The sequence below is a fragment of the Salvelinus fontinalis genome, chromosome 28, assembly GCF_029448725.1.
Source record: "Salvelinus fontinalis isolate EN_2023a chromosome 28, ASM2944872v1, whole genome shotgun sequence".
Lineage (NCBI taxonomy): Eukaryota > Metazoa > Chordata > Actinopteri > Salmoniformes > Salmonidae > Salvelinus > Salvelinus fontinalis.
The window spans coordinates 29,514,952-29,529,504 of NC_074692.1; the positions used below are offsets into that span (position 1 = coordinate 29,514,952).

The 14,553-nt window shown below is 44.9% G+C and overlaps 1 protein-coding gene across 2 annotated transcripts in view; it reads right to left on the reverse strand.

The window, feature by feature from the left end:
- Positions 1-12,743, reverse strand: part of LOC129826566 (zinc finger matrin-type protein 4-like) — a 256,611-nt gene extending 243,868 nt beyond the window's left edge. The window contains exon 1 of one of the 2 annotated variants that reach the window (XM_055887450.1): positions 12,439-12,743. In XM_055887450.1, coding sequence (XP_055743425.1) covers positions 12,439-12,525 — 87 coding nt within the window. In that variant the 5' untranslated portion in view covers positions 12,526-12,743. The remainder of the gene's footprint in view (positions 1-12,438) is intronic. The other variant, XM_055887449.1, reaches the window with a different exon arrangement.
- Positions 12,744-14,553: the final 1,810 nt, after the last annotated feature.

The following is a 14,553-nucleotide window of genomic DNA, read 5'->3' on the forward strand; positions in this document are numbered from 1 at the left end:
TGTATGCTGTGTATTTTTACGAAATGTTTGATGATTAGTAAGTAGGTAAACACGTTGCTCTATGTAGTTTTTCTAGTCCATTTGTGACGGTGGGTGCAATTGTAACCTATGCCATCTACCTGAAATATGCACTTTTTTCTAACAAAACCTATCCCATACCATAAATATGTTATCAGACTGTCATCTGATTAGTTTTTTTCTTGGTTAGGGGCTATAAATATCTTAGTTTAGCCGAATTGGTGATAGCTACTGGTGTTGGTGGACAAATAAAAGATGGTGGATTATGCTAATGTGTTTTTAGGTAATAGATGTACATCTTTACATATTGTGTCTTCCCTGTAAAACATTTTAAAAATCGGACATGTTGGCTGGATTCACAAGATCTGTGTCTTTCATTAGGTGCATTGGACTTTAATGTGTGAAAGTTAAATATTTAAAAAAAATATTTTTTTTGAATTTCGCGGCACTGGTTTTTCAGTGGGGGTGGGGGGGGAGTGCCGCTAGCGGCACCCTCATCCTAGACAGGTTAACCTAGTAATATCATCAACCATGATCAACCCCCCCCCCCCCCCCTTGGTTTGTGCTGTGGTGGAGATCCTTGTGGGCTATACTCGGCCATGTCTCAGGATGGTAAGTTGGTGGTTGAAGATATCCCTCTAGTGGTGTGGGGGCTGTGCTTTGGCGAAGTGGGTGGGGTTATATCCTTTATGTTTGGCCCTGTCCGGGGGTATCATCGGATGGGGCCACAGTGTCTCCTGACCCCTCCTGTCTCAGCCTCCAGTATTTATGCTGCAGTAGTTTGTGTCGGGGGGCTAGGGTCAGTTGGTTATATCTAGAGTACTTCTCCTGTCTTATCCGGTGTCCTGTGTGAATTTAAGTATGCTCTCTCTAATTCTCTCATAATTTCTCTCTCTCGGAGGACCTGAGCCCTAGGACCATGCGTCAGGACTACCGGGCATGATGACTCCTTGCTGTCCCCAGTCCACCTGGCCTTGCTGCTGTTCCAGTTTCAACTGTTCTGCCTGCGGCAATGGAACCCTGACCTGTCCACCGGACGTGCTACCTGTCCCAGACCTGCTGTTTTCAACTCTCTAGAGACCGCAGGAGCGGTAGAGATACTCTTAATGATCGGCTATGAAAAGCCAACTGACATTTACTCCTGATTATTATTTGACCATGCTGGTCATTTATGAACATCTTGGCCATGTTCTGTTATAATCTCCACCCGGCACAGCCAGAAGAGGACTGGCCACCCCTCATAGCCTGGTTCCTCTCTAGGTTTCTTCCTAGGTTTTGGCCTTTCTAGGGAGTTTTTCCTAGCCGCCGTGCTTCTACACCTGCATTGCTTGCTGTTTGGGGTTTTAGGCTGGGTTTCTGTACAGCACTTCGAGATATTAGCTGATGTATGAAGGGCTATATAAAATAAACTTGATTTGATTTGAATGCTAGCTAGTTAGTCACTAGTTAACTACACATGGTTGATGATATTACTAGGTTAACCAGCTTGTCCTGCGTTGCATATAATCAATGTGGCGCCTGTTAATTTATCATCGAATTACAGCCTACTTCAACTTCACCAAACGGGTGATGATTTAACAAAAGCGCATTCGCAAAAAAAAGCACATTCTTGCACAAACGTACCTAACCATAAACATCAATGCTTTTCTTAAAATCAAAACACAACAGTATATTTTTTAAACCTGCATATTTAGATAAAATAAATGCATGTTAGCAGGCAATATTAACTAGGGAAATTGTGTCACTTCTCTTGCGTTCAGTGCAAGCAGAGTCAGGGTATATGCAGTTTGGGTCGCCTGGCTCGTTGCGAACTGTGTTTTTTCCTAACAAAGACCATAAGTAATTGCCAGAATTTAAAAAAATTATGACATAACATTGAAGGTTGTGCAATGTAACAGCAATATATACACTTAAGGTTGCCACGCGTTCGACAAAATACGGAATAGTTCTGTATTCACAGCGCTGTTAATGTCTTCAAGCCTGTCAACTCTCCGAGATTAGACTGGCAATACTAAAGTGCCTATAAGAACATCTAATAGTCAAAGGTATATGAAATACAGATGGTATAGAGATAAATAGTTGACGCGTCATAATTCCTATAATAACTACAACCTAAAACTGGGAATATTGAACCACCAGCTTTCATATGTTCTCATGTTCTGAGCAAGGAACTGAAACGTTTGCTTTTTTACATGACACATATGGCACTTTTACTTTTTTCTCCAACACTGTTTTTGCATTATTTAACAAATTGAACATGTTTCATTATTTATTTGAGATTAAATAGATTTTATTTATGTATTATATTAAGTTAAAATAGAAGTTTTCATTGTTCATTCAGTATTGTTGCAATTGTCATCATTTCAACTATATATATATATATATAAAAACGGCCTATTAATCAGTATCGGTTTCTCTAATGATTGCCTCGCCTGGTTCACCAACTACTTCTCTGATCGAGTTCAGTGTGTCAAATCGGAGGGTCTGTTGTCCAGGCCTCTGGCAGTCTCTATGGGGGTGCCACAGGGTTCAATTCTTGGACCGACTCTCTTCTCTGTATACATCAATGATGTCGCTCTTGCTGCTGGTGAGTCTCTGATCCACCTCTACGCAGACGACACTATTCTGTATACTTCTGGCCCTTCTTTGGACACTGTGTTAACAACCCTCCAGGCGAGCTTCAATGCCATACAACTCTCCTTCCGTGGCCTCCAATTGCTCTTAAATACAAGTAAAACTAAATGCATGCTCTTCAACTGATCGCTGCCTGCACCTGCACGCCTGTCCAACATCACTACTCTGGACGGCTCTGACTTAGAATATGTGGACAACTACAAATACCTAGGTGTCTGGTTAGACTGTAAACTCTCCTTCCAGACTCACATCAAACATCTCCAATCCAAAGTTAAATCTAGAATTGGCTTCCTATTCCGCAACAAAGCATCCTTCACTCATGCTGCCAAACATACCCTTGTAAAACTGACCATCCTACCAATCCTCGACTTCGGTGATGTCATTTACAAAATAGCCTCCAAAACCCTACTCAATAAATTGGATGCAGTCTATCACAGTGCCATCCGTTTTGTCACCAAAGCCCCATATACTACCCACCACTGAGACCTGTACACTCTCGTTGGCTGGCCCTCGCTTCATACTCGTTGCCAAACGCACTGGCTCCAGGTCATCTACAAGACCCTGCTAGGTAAAGTCCCCCCTTATCTCAGCTCGCTGGTCACCATAGCAGCACCTACCTGTAGCACGCGCTCCAGCAGGTATATCTCTCTGGTCACCCCCAAAACCAATTCTTCCTTTGGCCACCTCTCCTTCCAGTTCTCTGCTGCCAATGACTGGAACGAACTACAAAAATCTCTGAAACTGGAAACACTTATCTCCCTCACTAGCTTTAAGCACCAGCTGTCAGAGCAGCTCATAGATTACTGCACCTGTACATAGCCCATCTATAATTTAGCCCAAACAACTACCTCTTTACCTACTGTATTTATTTATTTATTTTGCTCCTTTGCACCCCATTATTTCTATCTCTACTTTGCACATTCTTCCACTGCAAACCAACCATTCCAGTGTTTTTACTTGCTATATTGTATTTACTTCGCCACCATGGCCTTTTTTAATATATTTATTTATTTATATATATATTTTGTTTGCCTTCACCTCCCTTCTCACCTTACTTGCTCACATTGTATTTAGACTTATTTTTCACTGTATTATTGACTGTATGTTTGTTTTACTCCCATGTGTAACTATGTGTTGTTGTATGTGTCGAACTGCTTTGCTTTATCTTGGCCAGGTCGCAATTGTAAATGAGAACGTGTTCTCAACTTGCCTACCTGGTTAAATAAAGGTGAAATAAATAAATTAAAATAAAATAAAAATCGTCTTTCTTTGGTCCTCCAATAATCGGTATCGGTGTTGAAAAAAAATCAATCGGTCGACCTCTAATTAATGCCCATGACTTTGGGATGTTCGACGAAGAGGTGTCCACATACTTTTGGTCACGTAGTGCATCTTAAACATTTGACTGATGTGTATCTGTGAATTGTTGCATCCCTCTCCAGTACCATCATCAGCATTGTTATTAACCTCCTTAGCAGCAGACAGCAGCATTTTTCCAGCTGACTCTCCAGACCAGGACCACTGAGTGGTTTAGTCTGCGTCCCAAATGGCACCCTATTCCCTGTTGTGCCCTATGAAACCTGGTCAAAAGTAGTGTTTGCTTTAAGAACAAAACAGACCACGTCGACAAACAGGTAAAAGAAGTGGGTGCTCCTTCTATCGCACTGAACACCTGCCGTCTTTTTCTGTTAATTTCCAGACGATTATAAATCTTAAATCGCCACCGATTCAATTGTCACCCAGCAGGTGATGTACTGCGCACGGCTGACATTCACTATAGTTTGTCCTGTCCTTTAGTTAGGCAGTCAGGCAGATTTTCTTTAGGCCAAGGTACATTGTCTTATGCCAGAAAACATGATGATTCCGTCTGTACGGTTGAGGGACGAGCATCACATAGGAGTGATGCCACCTGTCAGAAGACAATGGCCAAGGTCTGTATACTGGCAACTCTGTTTTACAGAATACTTCTACTTACTGTATTGAATATGATCTAATGTCAGCCTTAACTGATAGAGGGGATGCAGTTCCTGTTAAATTATTACCAGTTCCCCTGAGGTGTAACCCCAGAGCCACATTTATCTCAATATTAGACTCTGGTGTAGCCTGCCTACTGACAACAGAGCAGCTGGGTGAAAACATTACAGTGCAGTCTGGGCAGAGTGCCGACAGTAGACTACACCAGCACAATCATCAGACTGGTGTTGAGCCACTGACAGAGACATTTAGGTCAAGTGTTAAGTCACTTGAGTGAGTGAGTGAGTGAGTGAGTATGTATGCGTGCGTGCGTGCGTGCGCGCACGTAACCCATTCAATTATGACTATTTAATCCCTTTAATTTTTCCCCAGTTAGATTACCTCTGGTGGTAAGATTAAGTCTGTAGGATTCTAATCCTCAGAGAGGGTCAATAGTGTAAAAACACTGTCCATAAACCTGTTGCAAAGGGCTTGGGTTCCGGAAGTCTGATGCTTTTAGGGATTTCAAAGTACATCCAGCCTAAACAGGATGCTGTTTATCATTTATATTTGGAGTGAAAATTCAGAGTATACAGTTGTAACACCTGGATGGATTATTACATCCCAGTTCTTTACCTGTGGGTACCATCAAGGGGCAGAGGACAGGGTGATTTGGAGGTGTTAACATGGAATCTCGCTTTCTTTCTCCCCCCTCTCTCTCAGGTGTGATACAGTATAATTAGCCTGCTAACAATATCACTTTTATTTTTTTTTATTTTTTATACACCACTGCAATCTAAGAGTACTTCAGGGAGTATCTCATGACATATTCATCTTCTTCGATTCAATGCACTTTGACCTTCTCCTGTGTTACACTTGGCTGCACATTTTTTTTTTTTTTTACACATCTTGACGACAGCAGTGAAATACACAGACTGAAAGGAGGATTTTGAATAACCAACTAAAAAGGGAGGGGCATTTGTACTTAAACAAAAAACAATCACTTATTGATGACACTGAAGCAGAGCTTCAAAGCGCTTTATTTCATTTTATTTTTAGACCTCACATATTACTGACGGTAGAGAGAGATCACACAATTTACCACTTCAAGCCTTTTCCAAAAAAGAAACGATATGAAATAGGGAGACTGAACAAATATCTGGGGTTGTTAAAGTGAGAGATCGATAGGGGACATCATCATCACCTGAAGTTCGAAAGCCTGTATGTGTATTAGTATGAAGGTGCATATTAATGTGAAATGCATGAGTTTTAAGTAAGTCCTCCAAGATGTTCAAAAACACCCCAAATATACCTCATATTCTGGATGACTCACATTCACAGAACTTTTGAAAATGCATGTGTTAGCAGCATATAGGCCTGAGGAGGTGTATTTAATATGTCACTGACAGCAGGCATGCAGCAACAGAGAACATTGTCTTAAGATAATGAAAAACAAAGGAGTTGATAGAGCTCGGACGGAGCCACCTTGTGGTTCAGTGCAGCGAGCCTCTCCTCAGAGAGACAGTGATAGCAGCAACCTTTCACAACTCTGGCAACTGACTTTGAATCAAGCGGACTGGAGAAAGAAAGAGCTCAGAAAGAGTTGACGAACAGCAGTGATGGAAAGTGTCAGGCAAGCATGATTAAAACTCCACATGCACCATAACACGTACATCGACCAGTGGAGGAGTTTTAACTGTAAACCATGTCACAGGATGCGTCCCAAATGACACTTTAATGACACTTTCTACTATTTAGTGCACTACTTTTTGGCAACACCCAATATATGATTCAAACTGGAGGTTTGAATCACACAATGACTCTTCAGGGTGCCCATAAACTGTAGGCAGGAGCAACGCATTATATTTTAAATGTCTTCTGTATAGTTAAAATATTGTACGGCTAACGGGAGTGCCATAATTTGTTATGGGTTTGAGGGTTTGCCCAGGACCCCAATAATTCTAACCTTGGCCAGTTATAAAGATATAACATCAGAAGTGTTTTTCTGCCTCAGCTAAGAGGATTCTAGGGTGATATGGGTGCTGTTGCATGAAGCTCAGAGTTATGTAAGTGCACTACAGAAGATACATTTGATATACTGAGAGATACCCGAAGCAACTGTATCAGTTTAAAAGTTACCAATGGGCTCTGTTTTCTGTATCTCTGATCCCTTTAGAAAACCCAATTAAAATATAGTATTTGATAAACAAATTGAAAACCAGAGAGTGAGGCACAGCCGCACAGAGAGACACAACAGCACAGAGAGAGAGAGACACAGCAGCACAGAGAGAGAGACACACAGCAGCACAGAGAGAGAGACACACAGCAGCACAGAGAGAGAGACACACAGCAGCACAGAGAGAGAGACACAGCAGCACAGAGAGAGAGAGAGAGAGACACAGCAGCACAGAGAGAGAGAGAGAGAGAGACACAGCAGCACAGAGAGAGAGAGAGAGAGAGACACAGCAGCACAGAGAGAGAGAGAGAGAGAGACACAGCAGCACAGAGAGAGAGAGAGAGAGAGAGAGAGAGAGAGACACAGCAGCACAGAGAGAGAGAGAGAGAGAGAGAGAGAGAGAGAGACACAGCAGCACAGAGAGAGAGAGAGAGACACAGCAGCACAGAGAGAGAGAGAAAGAGAGAGAGAGAGACACAGCAGCACAGAGAGAGAGAGAGAGAGAGAGAGAGACACAGCAGCACAGAGAGAGAGAGAGAGAGAGAGAGAGACACAGCAGCACAGAGAGAGAGAGAGAGAGAGAGAGAGAGACACAGCAGCACAGAGAGAGAGAGAGAGAGAGAGAGAGAGACACAGCAGCACAGAGAGAGAGAGAGAGAGAGAGACACAGCAGCACAGAGAGAGAGAGAGAGAGAGACACAGCAGCACAGAGAGAGAGAGAGAGAGAGACACAGCAGCACAGAGAGAGAGAGAGAGAGAGACACAGCAGCACAGAGAGAGAGAGAGAGAGAGAGACACAGCAGCACAGAGAGAGAGAGAGAGAGAGAGAGAGACACAGCAGCACAGAGAGAGAGAGAGAGAGAGAGACACAGCAGCACAGAGAGAGAGAGAGAGAGAGAGAGAGACAGCAGCACAGAGAGAAAGAGAGAGAGAGAGAGACACAGCAGCACAGAGAGAGAGAGAGAGAGAGAGAGACACAGCAGCACAGAGAGAGAGAGAGAGAGAGAGACACACAGCAGCACAGAGAGAGAGAGACACAGCAGCACAGAGAGAGAGAGACACAGCAGCACAGAGAGAGAGACACACAGCAGCACAGAGAGAGAGACACACAGCAGCACAGAGAGAGAGACACACAGCAGCACAGAGAGAGAGACACAGCAGCACAGAGAGAGAGAGAGAGAGACACAGCAGCACAGAGAGAGAGAGAGAGAGAGACACAGCAGCACAGAGAGAGAGAGAGAGAGAGACACAGCAGCACAGAGAGAGAGAGAGAGAGAGACACAGCAGCACAGAGAGAGAGAGAGAGAGAGAGAGAGAGAGAGACACAGCAGCACAGAGAGAGAGAGAGAGAGACACAGCAGCACAGAGAGAGAGAGAGAGAGAGAGAGACACAGCAGCACAGAGAGAGAGAGAGAGAGAGAGAGAGAGAGACACAGCAGCACAGAGAGAGAGAGAGAGAGAGAGAGAGAGAGAGAGACACAGCAGCACAGAGAGAGAGAGAGAGAGAGAGAGAGAGACACAGCAGCACAGAGAGAGAGAGAGAGAGAGAGAGAGAGAGAGAGACACAGCAGCACAGAGAGAGAGAGAGAGAGAGACACAGCAGCACAGAGAGAGAGAGAGAGAGAGAGAGACAGCAGCACAGAGAGAGAGAGAGAGAGAGACACAGCAGCACAGAGAGAGAGAGAGAGAGAGAGACACAGCAGCACAGAGAGAGAGAGAGAGAGAGAGACACAGCAGCACAGAGAGAGAGAGAGAGAGAGAGACACAGCAGCACAGAGAGAGAGAGAGAGAGAGAGACACAGCAGCACAGAGAGAGAGAGAGAGAGAGAGACAGCAGCACAGAGAGAGAGAGAGAGAGAGAGAGACACAGCAGCACAGAGAGAGAGAGAGAGAGAGAGAGACACAGCAGCACAGAGAGAGAGAGAGAGAGAGAGACACACAGCAGCACAGAGAGAGAGAGAGAGAGAGAGACACACAGCAGCACAGAGAGAGAGAGAGAGAGAGAGACACACAGCAGCACAGAGAGAGAGAGAGAGAGAGAGAGACACACAGCAGCACAGAGAGAGAGAGAGAGAGAGAGAGACACACAGCAGCACAGAGAGCGAGAGAGAGAGAGAGACACAGCAGCACAGAGAGCGAGAGAGAGAGAGAGACACAGCAGCACAGAGAGAGAGAGAGAGAGAGACACAGCAGCACAGAGAGAGAGAGAGAGAGAGAGAGACACAGCAGCACAGAGAGAGAGAGAGAGAGAGAGACACAGCAGCACAGAGAGAGAGAGAGAGAGAGAGAGAGACACAGCAGCACAGAGAGAGAGAGAGAGAGAGACACAGCAGCACAGAGAGAGAGAGAGAGAGAGAGACACAGCAGCACAGAGAGAGAGAGAGAGAGAGACACAGCAGCACAGAGAGAGAGAGAGAGAGAGACACAGCAGCACAGAGAGAGAGAGAGAGAGAGAGAGAGAGAGAGAGAGACACAGCAGCACAGAGAGAGAGAGAGAGAGAGAGAGAGACACAGCAGCACAGAGAGAGAGAGAGAGAGAGACACAGCAGCACAGAGAGAGAGAGAGAGAGAGAGAGAGACACAGCAGCACAGAGAGAGAGAGAGAGAGAGACACAGCAGCACAGAGAGAGAGAGAGAGAGAGAGAGAGAGAGAGAGAGAGACACAGCAGCACAGAGAGAGAGAGAGAGAGAGACACAGAAGCACAGAGAGAGAGAGAGAGACACAGCAGCACAGAGAGAGAGAGAGAGAGAGACACAGCAGCACAGAGAGAGAGAGAGACACAGCAGCACAGGGAGAGAGAGAGAGACACAGCAGCACAGGGAGAGAGAGAGAGACACAGCAGCACAGAGAGAGAGAGAGAGAGAGAGACAGCAGCACAGAGAGAGAAACAGCAGCACAGAGAGAGAGAAAGACACAGCAGCACAGAGAGCGAGAGAGACACAGCAGCACAGAGAGAGAAACAGCAGCACAGAGAGAGACACAGCAGCACAGAGAGAGAGACAGCAGCACAGAGAGAGAGAGAGAGAGAGAGAGACACAGCAGCACAGAGAGAGAGAGAGATACAGGAGCACAGAGAGAGAGAGAGAGACAGCAGCACAGAGAGAGAGAGAGAGAGACAGCAGCACAGAGAGAGAGAGAGAGAGAGAGAGAGAGACAGCAGCACAGAGAGAGAGAGAGAGAGAGAGAGAGACAGCAGCACAGAGAGAGAGAGAGAGACAGCAGCACAGAGAGAGAGAGAGAGAGAGAGAGAGAGAGAGAGAGACAGCAGCACAGAGAGAGAGAGAGAGAGAGAGAGAGAGAGAGAGAGACAGCAGCACAGAGAGAGAGAGAGAGAGAGACAGCAGCACAGAGAGAGAGAGAGAAAGAGAGAGAGAGAGAGAGACAGCAGCACAGAGAGAGAGAGAGAGAGAGAGACAGCAGCACAGAGAGAGAGAGAGAGACAGCAGCACAGAGAGAGAGAGAAAGAGAGACAGCAGAACAGAGAGAGAGAGAGAGAGAGAGAGAGAGAGAAAGAGACAGCAGCACAGAGAGAGAGAGAGAGAGAGAGAGAGAGAGAGAGACAGCAGCACAGAGAGAGAGAGAGAGAGAGAGAGAGAGAGAGAGAGACAGCAGCACAGAGAGAGAGAGAGAGAGAGAGAGAGACAGCAGCACAGAGAGAGAGAGACAGCAGCACAGAGAGAGAGAGAGACAGCAGCACAGAGAGAGAGAGAGAGACAGCAGCACAGAGAGAGAGAAACAGCAGCACAGAGAGAGAGAGAGACAGCAGCACAGAGACAAAGACATACAGCAGCACAGAGACAGAGACATACAGCAGCACAGAGAGAGACACAGCAGCACAGAGAGAGACACAGCAGCACAGAGAGAGACACAGCAGCACAGAGAGAGACACAGCAGCACAGGGAGAGACACAGCAGCACAAGAGAGAGAGAGACAGCAGCACAGAGACAGAGAGAGACAGCAGCACAGAGACAGAGAGAGACAGCAGCACAGAGACAGAGAGAGACAGCAGCACAGAGAGAGAGAGAGACACACAGCAGCACAGAGAGAGAGAGAGAAACACAGCAGCACAGAGAGAGAGACACACAGCAGCACAGAGAGAGACAGAGACACACAGCAGCACAGAGAGAGACAGAGACACACAGCAGCACAGAGAGAGACAGAGACACACAGCAGCACAGAGAGAGACAGAGACACACAGCAGCACAGAGAGAGACAGAGACACACAGCAGCACAGAGAGAGAGACACAGCAGCACAGAGAGAGAGACACAGCAGCACAACACAGGTTAAAAAACAATGCAACAGAAAGAAGGAGAGTAAAGTTCTCTCAAACAAGACAATGAAGTTGCTGCTTGCGCTCTGGGGGAAGTGGATAAAGCAAAGATAATATTAAAGATAAAAAAGAATCTAGACACCTCCTGGTGAACACACTTCAAAAGGTATGCAAAGGGATTTAAGATGCAACAATATTTCTAAATAAACACACTAGGATTCGCATAGCCTGTCAAAGCCCTTGCTAGGGTACCTATAACAAGACACCTCACTTGGGGGGAAAGTCACGATTGTTCAATAAAGGAAATACGTGTTTAAGAAAACATAACAAAAAGAACAAGGTTTGGAGGTGAATTTGTCATGCCACAGTCAGAGGCAGAGAGCCGCATCTATCCATAAGCATGGTTGCCAGTCATGTGGCAGATAGATAGCTAGCTACATTAGGTAAATTACATTCAGGATTTGGTGTGCTGTCATTTTCTGACTAAATTAAAATAGTATCATGGGGATGTTCACCTATGTTTTCACACTTGGGCTAATATTAGTGCAGAAGATTATGATGAGAATGTCATTGGAAGATGCATGGTAACGAATCCTCAATGGATGTAGTCACAATCCAATGACTGGATACACTTGAATAGTCAAGGTACAGACATGCCAACTTCTGAAATCCCATGCATTGTGCTGAACAGTGGGCAAATTTAAAACCTAACACACGATATGGTCAATGGATCTAATACTAGATGGCCGATATTACAGTTGTAGAATGACAGGCGAGTTCAACTCACTCCAACTGGTTGAACTATTGGAATCCCATAAATGACATTATATATCACGTGGCAAAACAAATAACGATGTAAAAAGGTCAGTGTGTGTAAAATAGCCATGGAATGGATAGCCTAATAAAATATATGAGAAATTGTTTGGCCTCTGATGCCATTCCACTTTCTAAACACAGCGAGATGCAAAATGATAATCCTGAACAGTTTGACCGGTTGATTTTATTTTCAAACTCAAATAGGTCTGCATCAAATCACATGGAGTGTTTATGAAACCTCAATGAGATTCGCAATTTAAGCGCGCATTTCAGCTTGAGGACCTCCGCATCAGGCTACCCGGTATTTCCAAACACGGTGTCATGAATTCAACATCACGTAGCCTTGATGGAGGAGAGGATTTCACTGTTTCTCGTGGCTCATAATGTCAAAAAGGATGCTGATATTCCACGCAGCGCAGCGGACACGATTTATGATGGAGCTGAAACATTAGACAGTCTGAGTTGTACAGTCTCTTTCTCCGTCAATGGTGATTGGTACCCGTTGTAAAACAAAACGGAAAACATATCACACATAAGTATAGGCTAATGCATGTCTGAGATGTACCTACCTGTAACTCCAAACTGGAACCCTGGTACAAGTGTGTCGGGAAGACAGTCAGTTGATGTTGCACTTGTAGGGAAACTGTGTAATCCATTGACCAGATCAGCGAAACGCGTGTACAAAGCAGACTCTTCCACAGCTGTTTGCAGTAGGCTACTCTACTGCCCGTAGTACAATCGTCGACTGTTCTCCGCCCCGCTTTTACCTCATTGGCCGTTTGACAATAGTAGCCTAGCTGTGCGGAGCTCCGACACGATTTTCTCCAGCGATACAGTAAACCACCAACTTTAGAGTGATCAACCGGTCCAATCCATTAGAGGTGGTATCGCACAGCACCTGTCACCTAGGACGCCAAATACGCAGCGTGCATAATTGTATGAATAAATTGTAAGCTACGTTTGCTGAAAATTTGTCTTATTCATATGGGGTCCTATCATGATAATGTATGGTTAAAATTATATTTCCTATAATAGTCTTAGTAAAGATGTATGCATATTATATAATTGACGTGTAAAGTGTGTGTGTTCAGGGCCAGCTGCAGGCATAAGCGACATAAGAGACAATACTCCCAAAAAACTCAGTGGGGTCTCAATTTCGGATAGTAGAATACACATGGTGCAAATTCAGCAATTGCTCTATTGTAATGTCAGTCACTGAAAATCACTCAATTAACCATGTCAACTAACAATTGTTTGATTGGTAAGTCTAAACTTGTAGTAATTATGACCGAATACTGACCGTGCAGAGCACGTGCACAGGGCCCCTAACCTCCAGAGAGCCTCCATTGATTTTGTTAGTCGCTCTCACTCAGATATCATTAACATGCCATAAGTCATGGCAAAATGAGTAGAATTGCATTAAATGTTTTATAAAACTGCAACATTTCCTCTTCACCCCCTGGCATAATGTGTAGAACTGCAGAAAACTTGCTTTAAACTGCAACATTTCCTCTTCACCCCCTGGCAAAATGTGTAGAACCGCAGAAAACTTGCTTTAAACTGCAACATTTCCTCTTCACCCCCTGGCAAAATGTGTAGAACCGCAGAAAACTTACTTTGAAACTGCAACATTTTCTCTCTGCCCCATGGCAAAATGTGTAGAACTGCAGAAAACCTGCAACATGTCCTCTTCAACCCCTGGCAAAATGTGTAGAACTGCAGAAAACTTGGTTTAAACTGCAACATTTCCACATCGCCCCCTGGCAAAATATGTAGAACTGCAGAAAACTTGCTTTAAACTGCAACATTTCCTCTTCACCCCCTGGCAAAATGTGTAGAACTGCAGAAAACTTGCTTTAAACTGCAACATTTCCTCTTCGCCCCCTGGCAAAATGTGTAGAACTGCAGAAAACTTGCTTTAAACTGCAACATTTCCTCTTCACCCCCTGGCAAAATGTGTGGAACCGCAGAAAACTTGCTTTAAAAAGTAAATTTTCTCTTCACTGTCTGGAGGGGGCCACTAAAATATTTTGCCCATGATGTGGGGGAGGGGACCCCAACCAAATCCCGCTTAGGGCTCCAAAAAGGCTAGAGCGGGCCCTGTGTTTGTGTGTCTGTTTGTGTGTGTGTGCATGTGTTTGTGTGTGCGTGTGTGTTTGTGCACTCGCGTATGTGCTGTGTGTGTTCTGAAAGGGGAAGGTTTTATTACGGTGAAGGGGGATTTAATTTCCAAATGTCGACAGTGCTGATCATTTTAAGTAGGTCAATACATCAATGTCACCGAGGGGACTTTCATTTAACTGGAGAAATGTCCTTGCCATGTCATTGAGCTCAGTCAATGTGCTGAAAGTACAGATAGGCAGCTGAAGATACCAAGCAATATTTGCAACGGGAACCATGGGTGGCACACACATACACACACCTCACAAGATGGCTCTCAATAGCACTAGAGTAGGCTGCATCTCTTGTGGATGGCCAGGGAAAATGTGTCAGGGCCAGATGTTCTGTCTTGAGTGTTCACACTCTAGCACGTTGACTACAATATATTCACATAATTATACATTACAGCAAACTGAAGTATGGAGGTGTGTGGCTGACTGATGTTGGTGTTTCCTTCATCTCTGTCACTGAAAACTCCCACATTCCCATGGGCCACTGCCTCTCATATGAAAACAATAAATGCA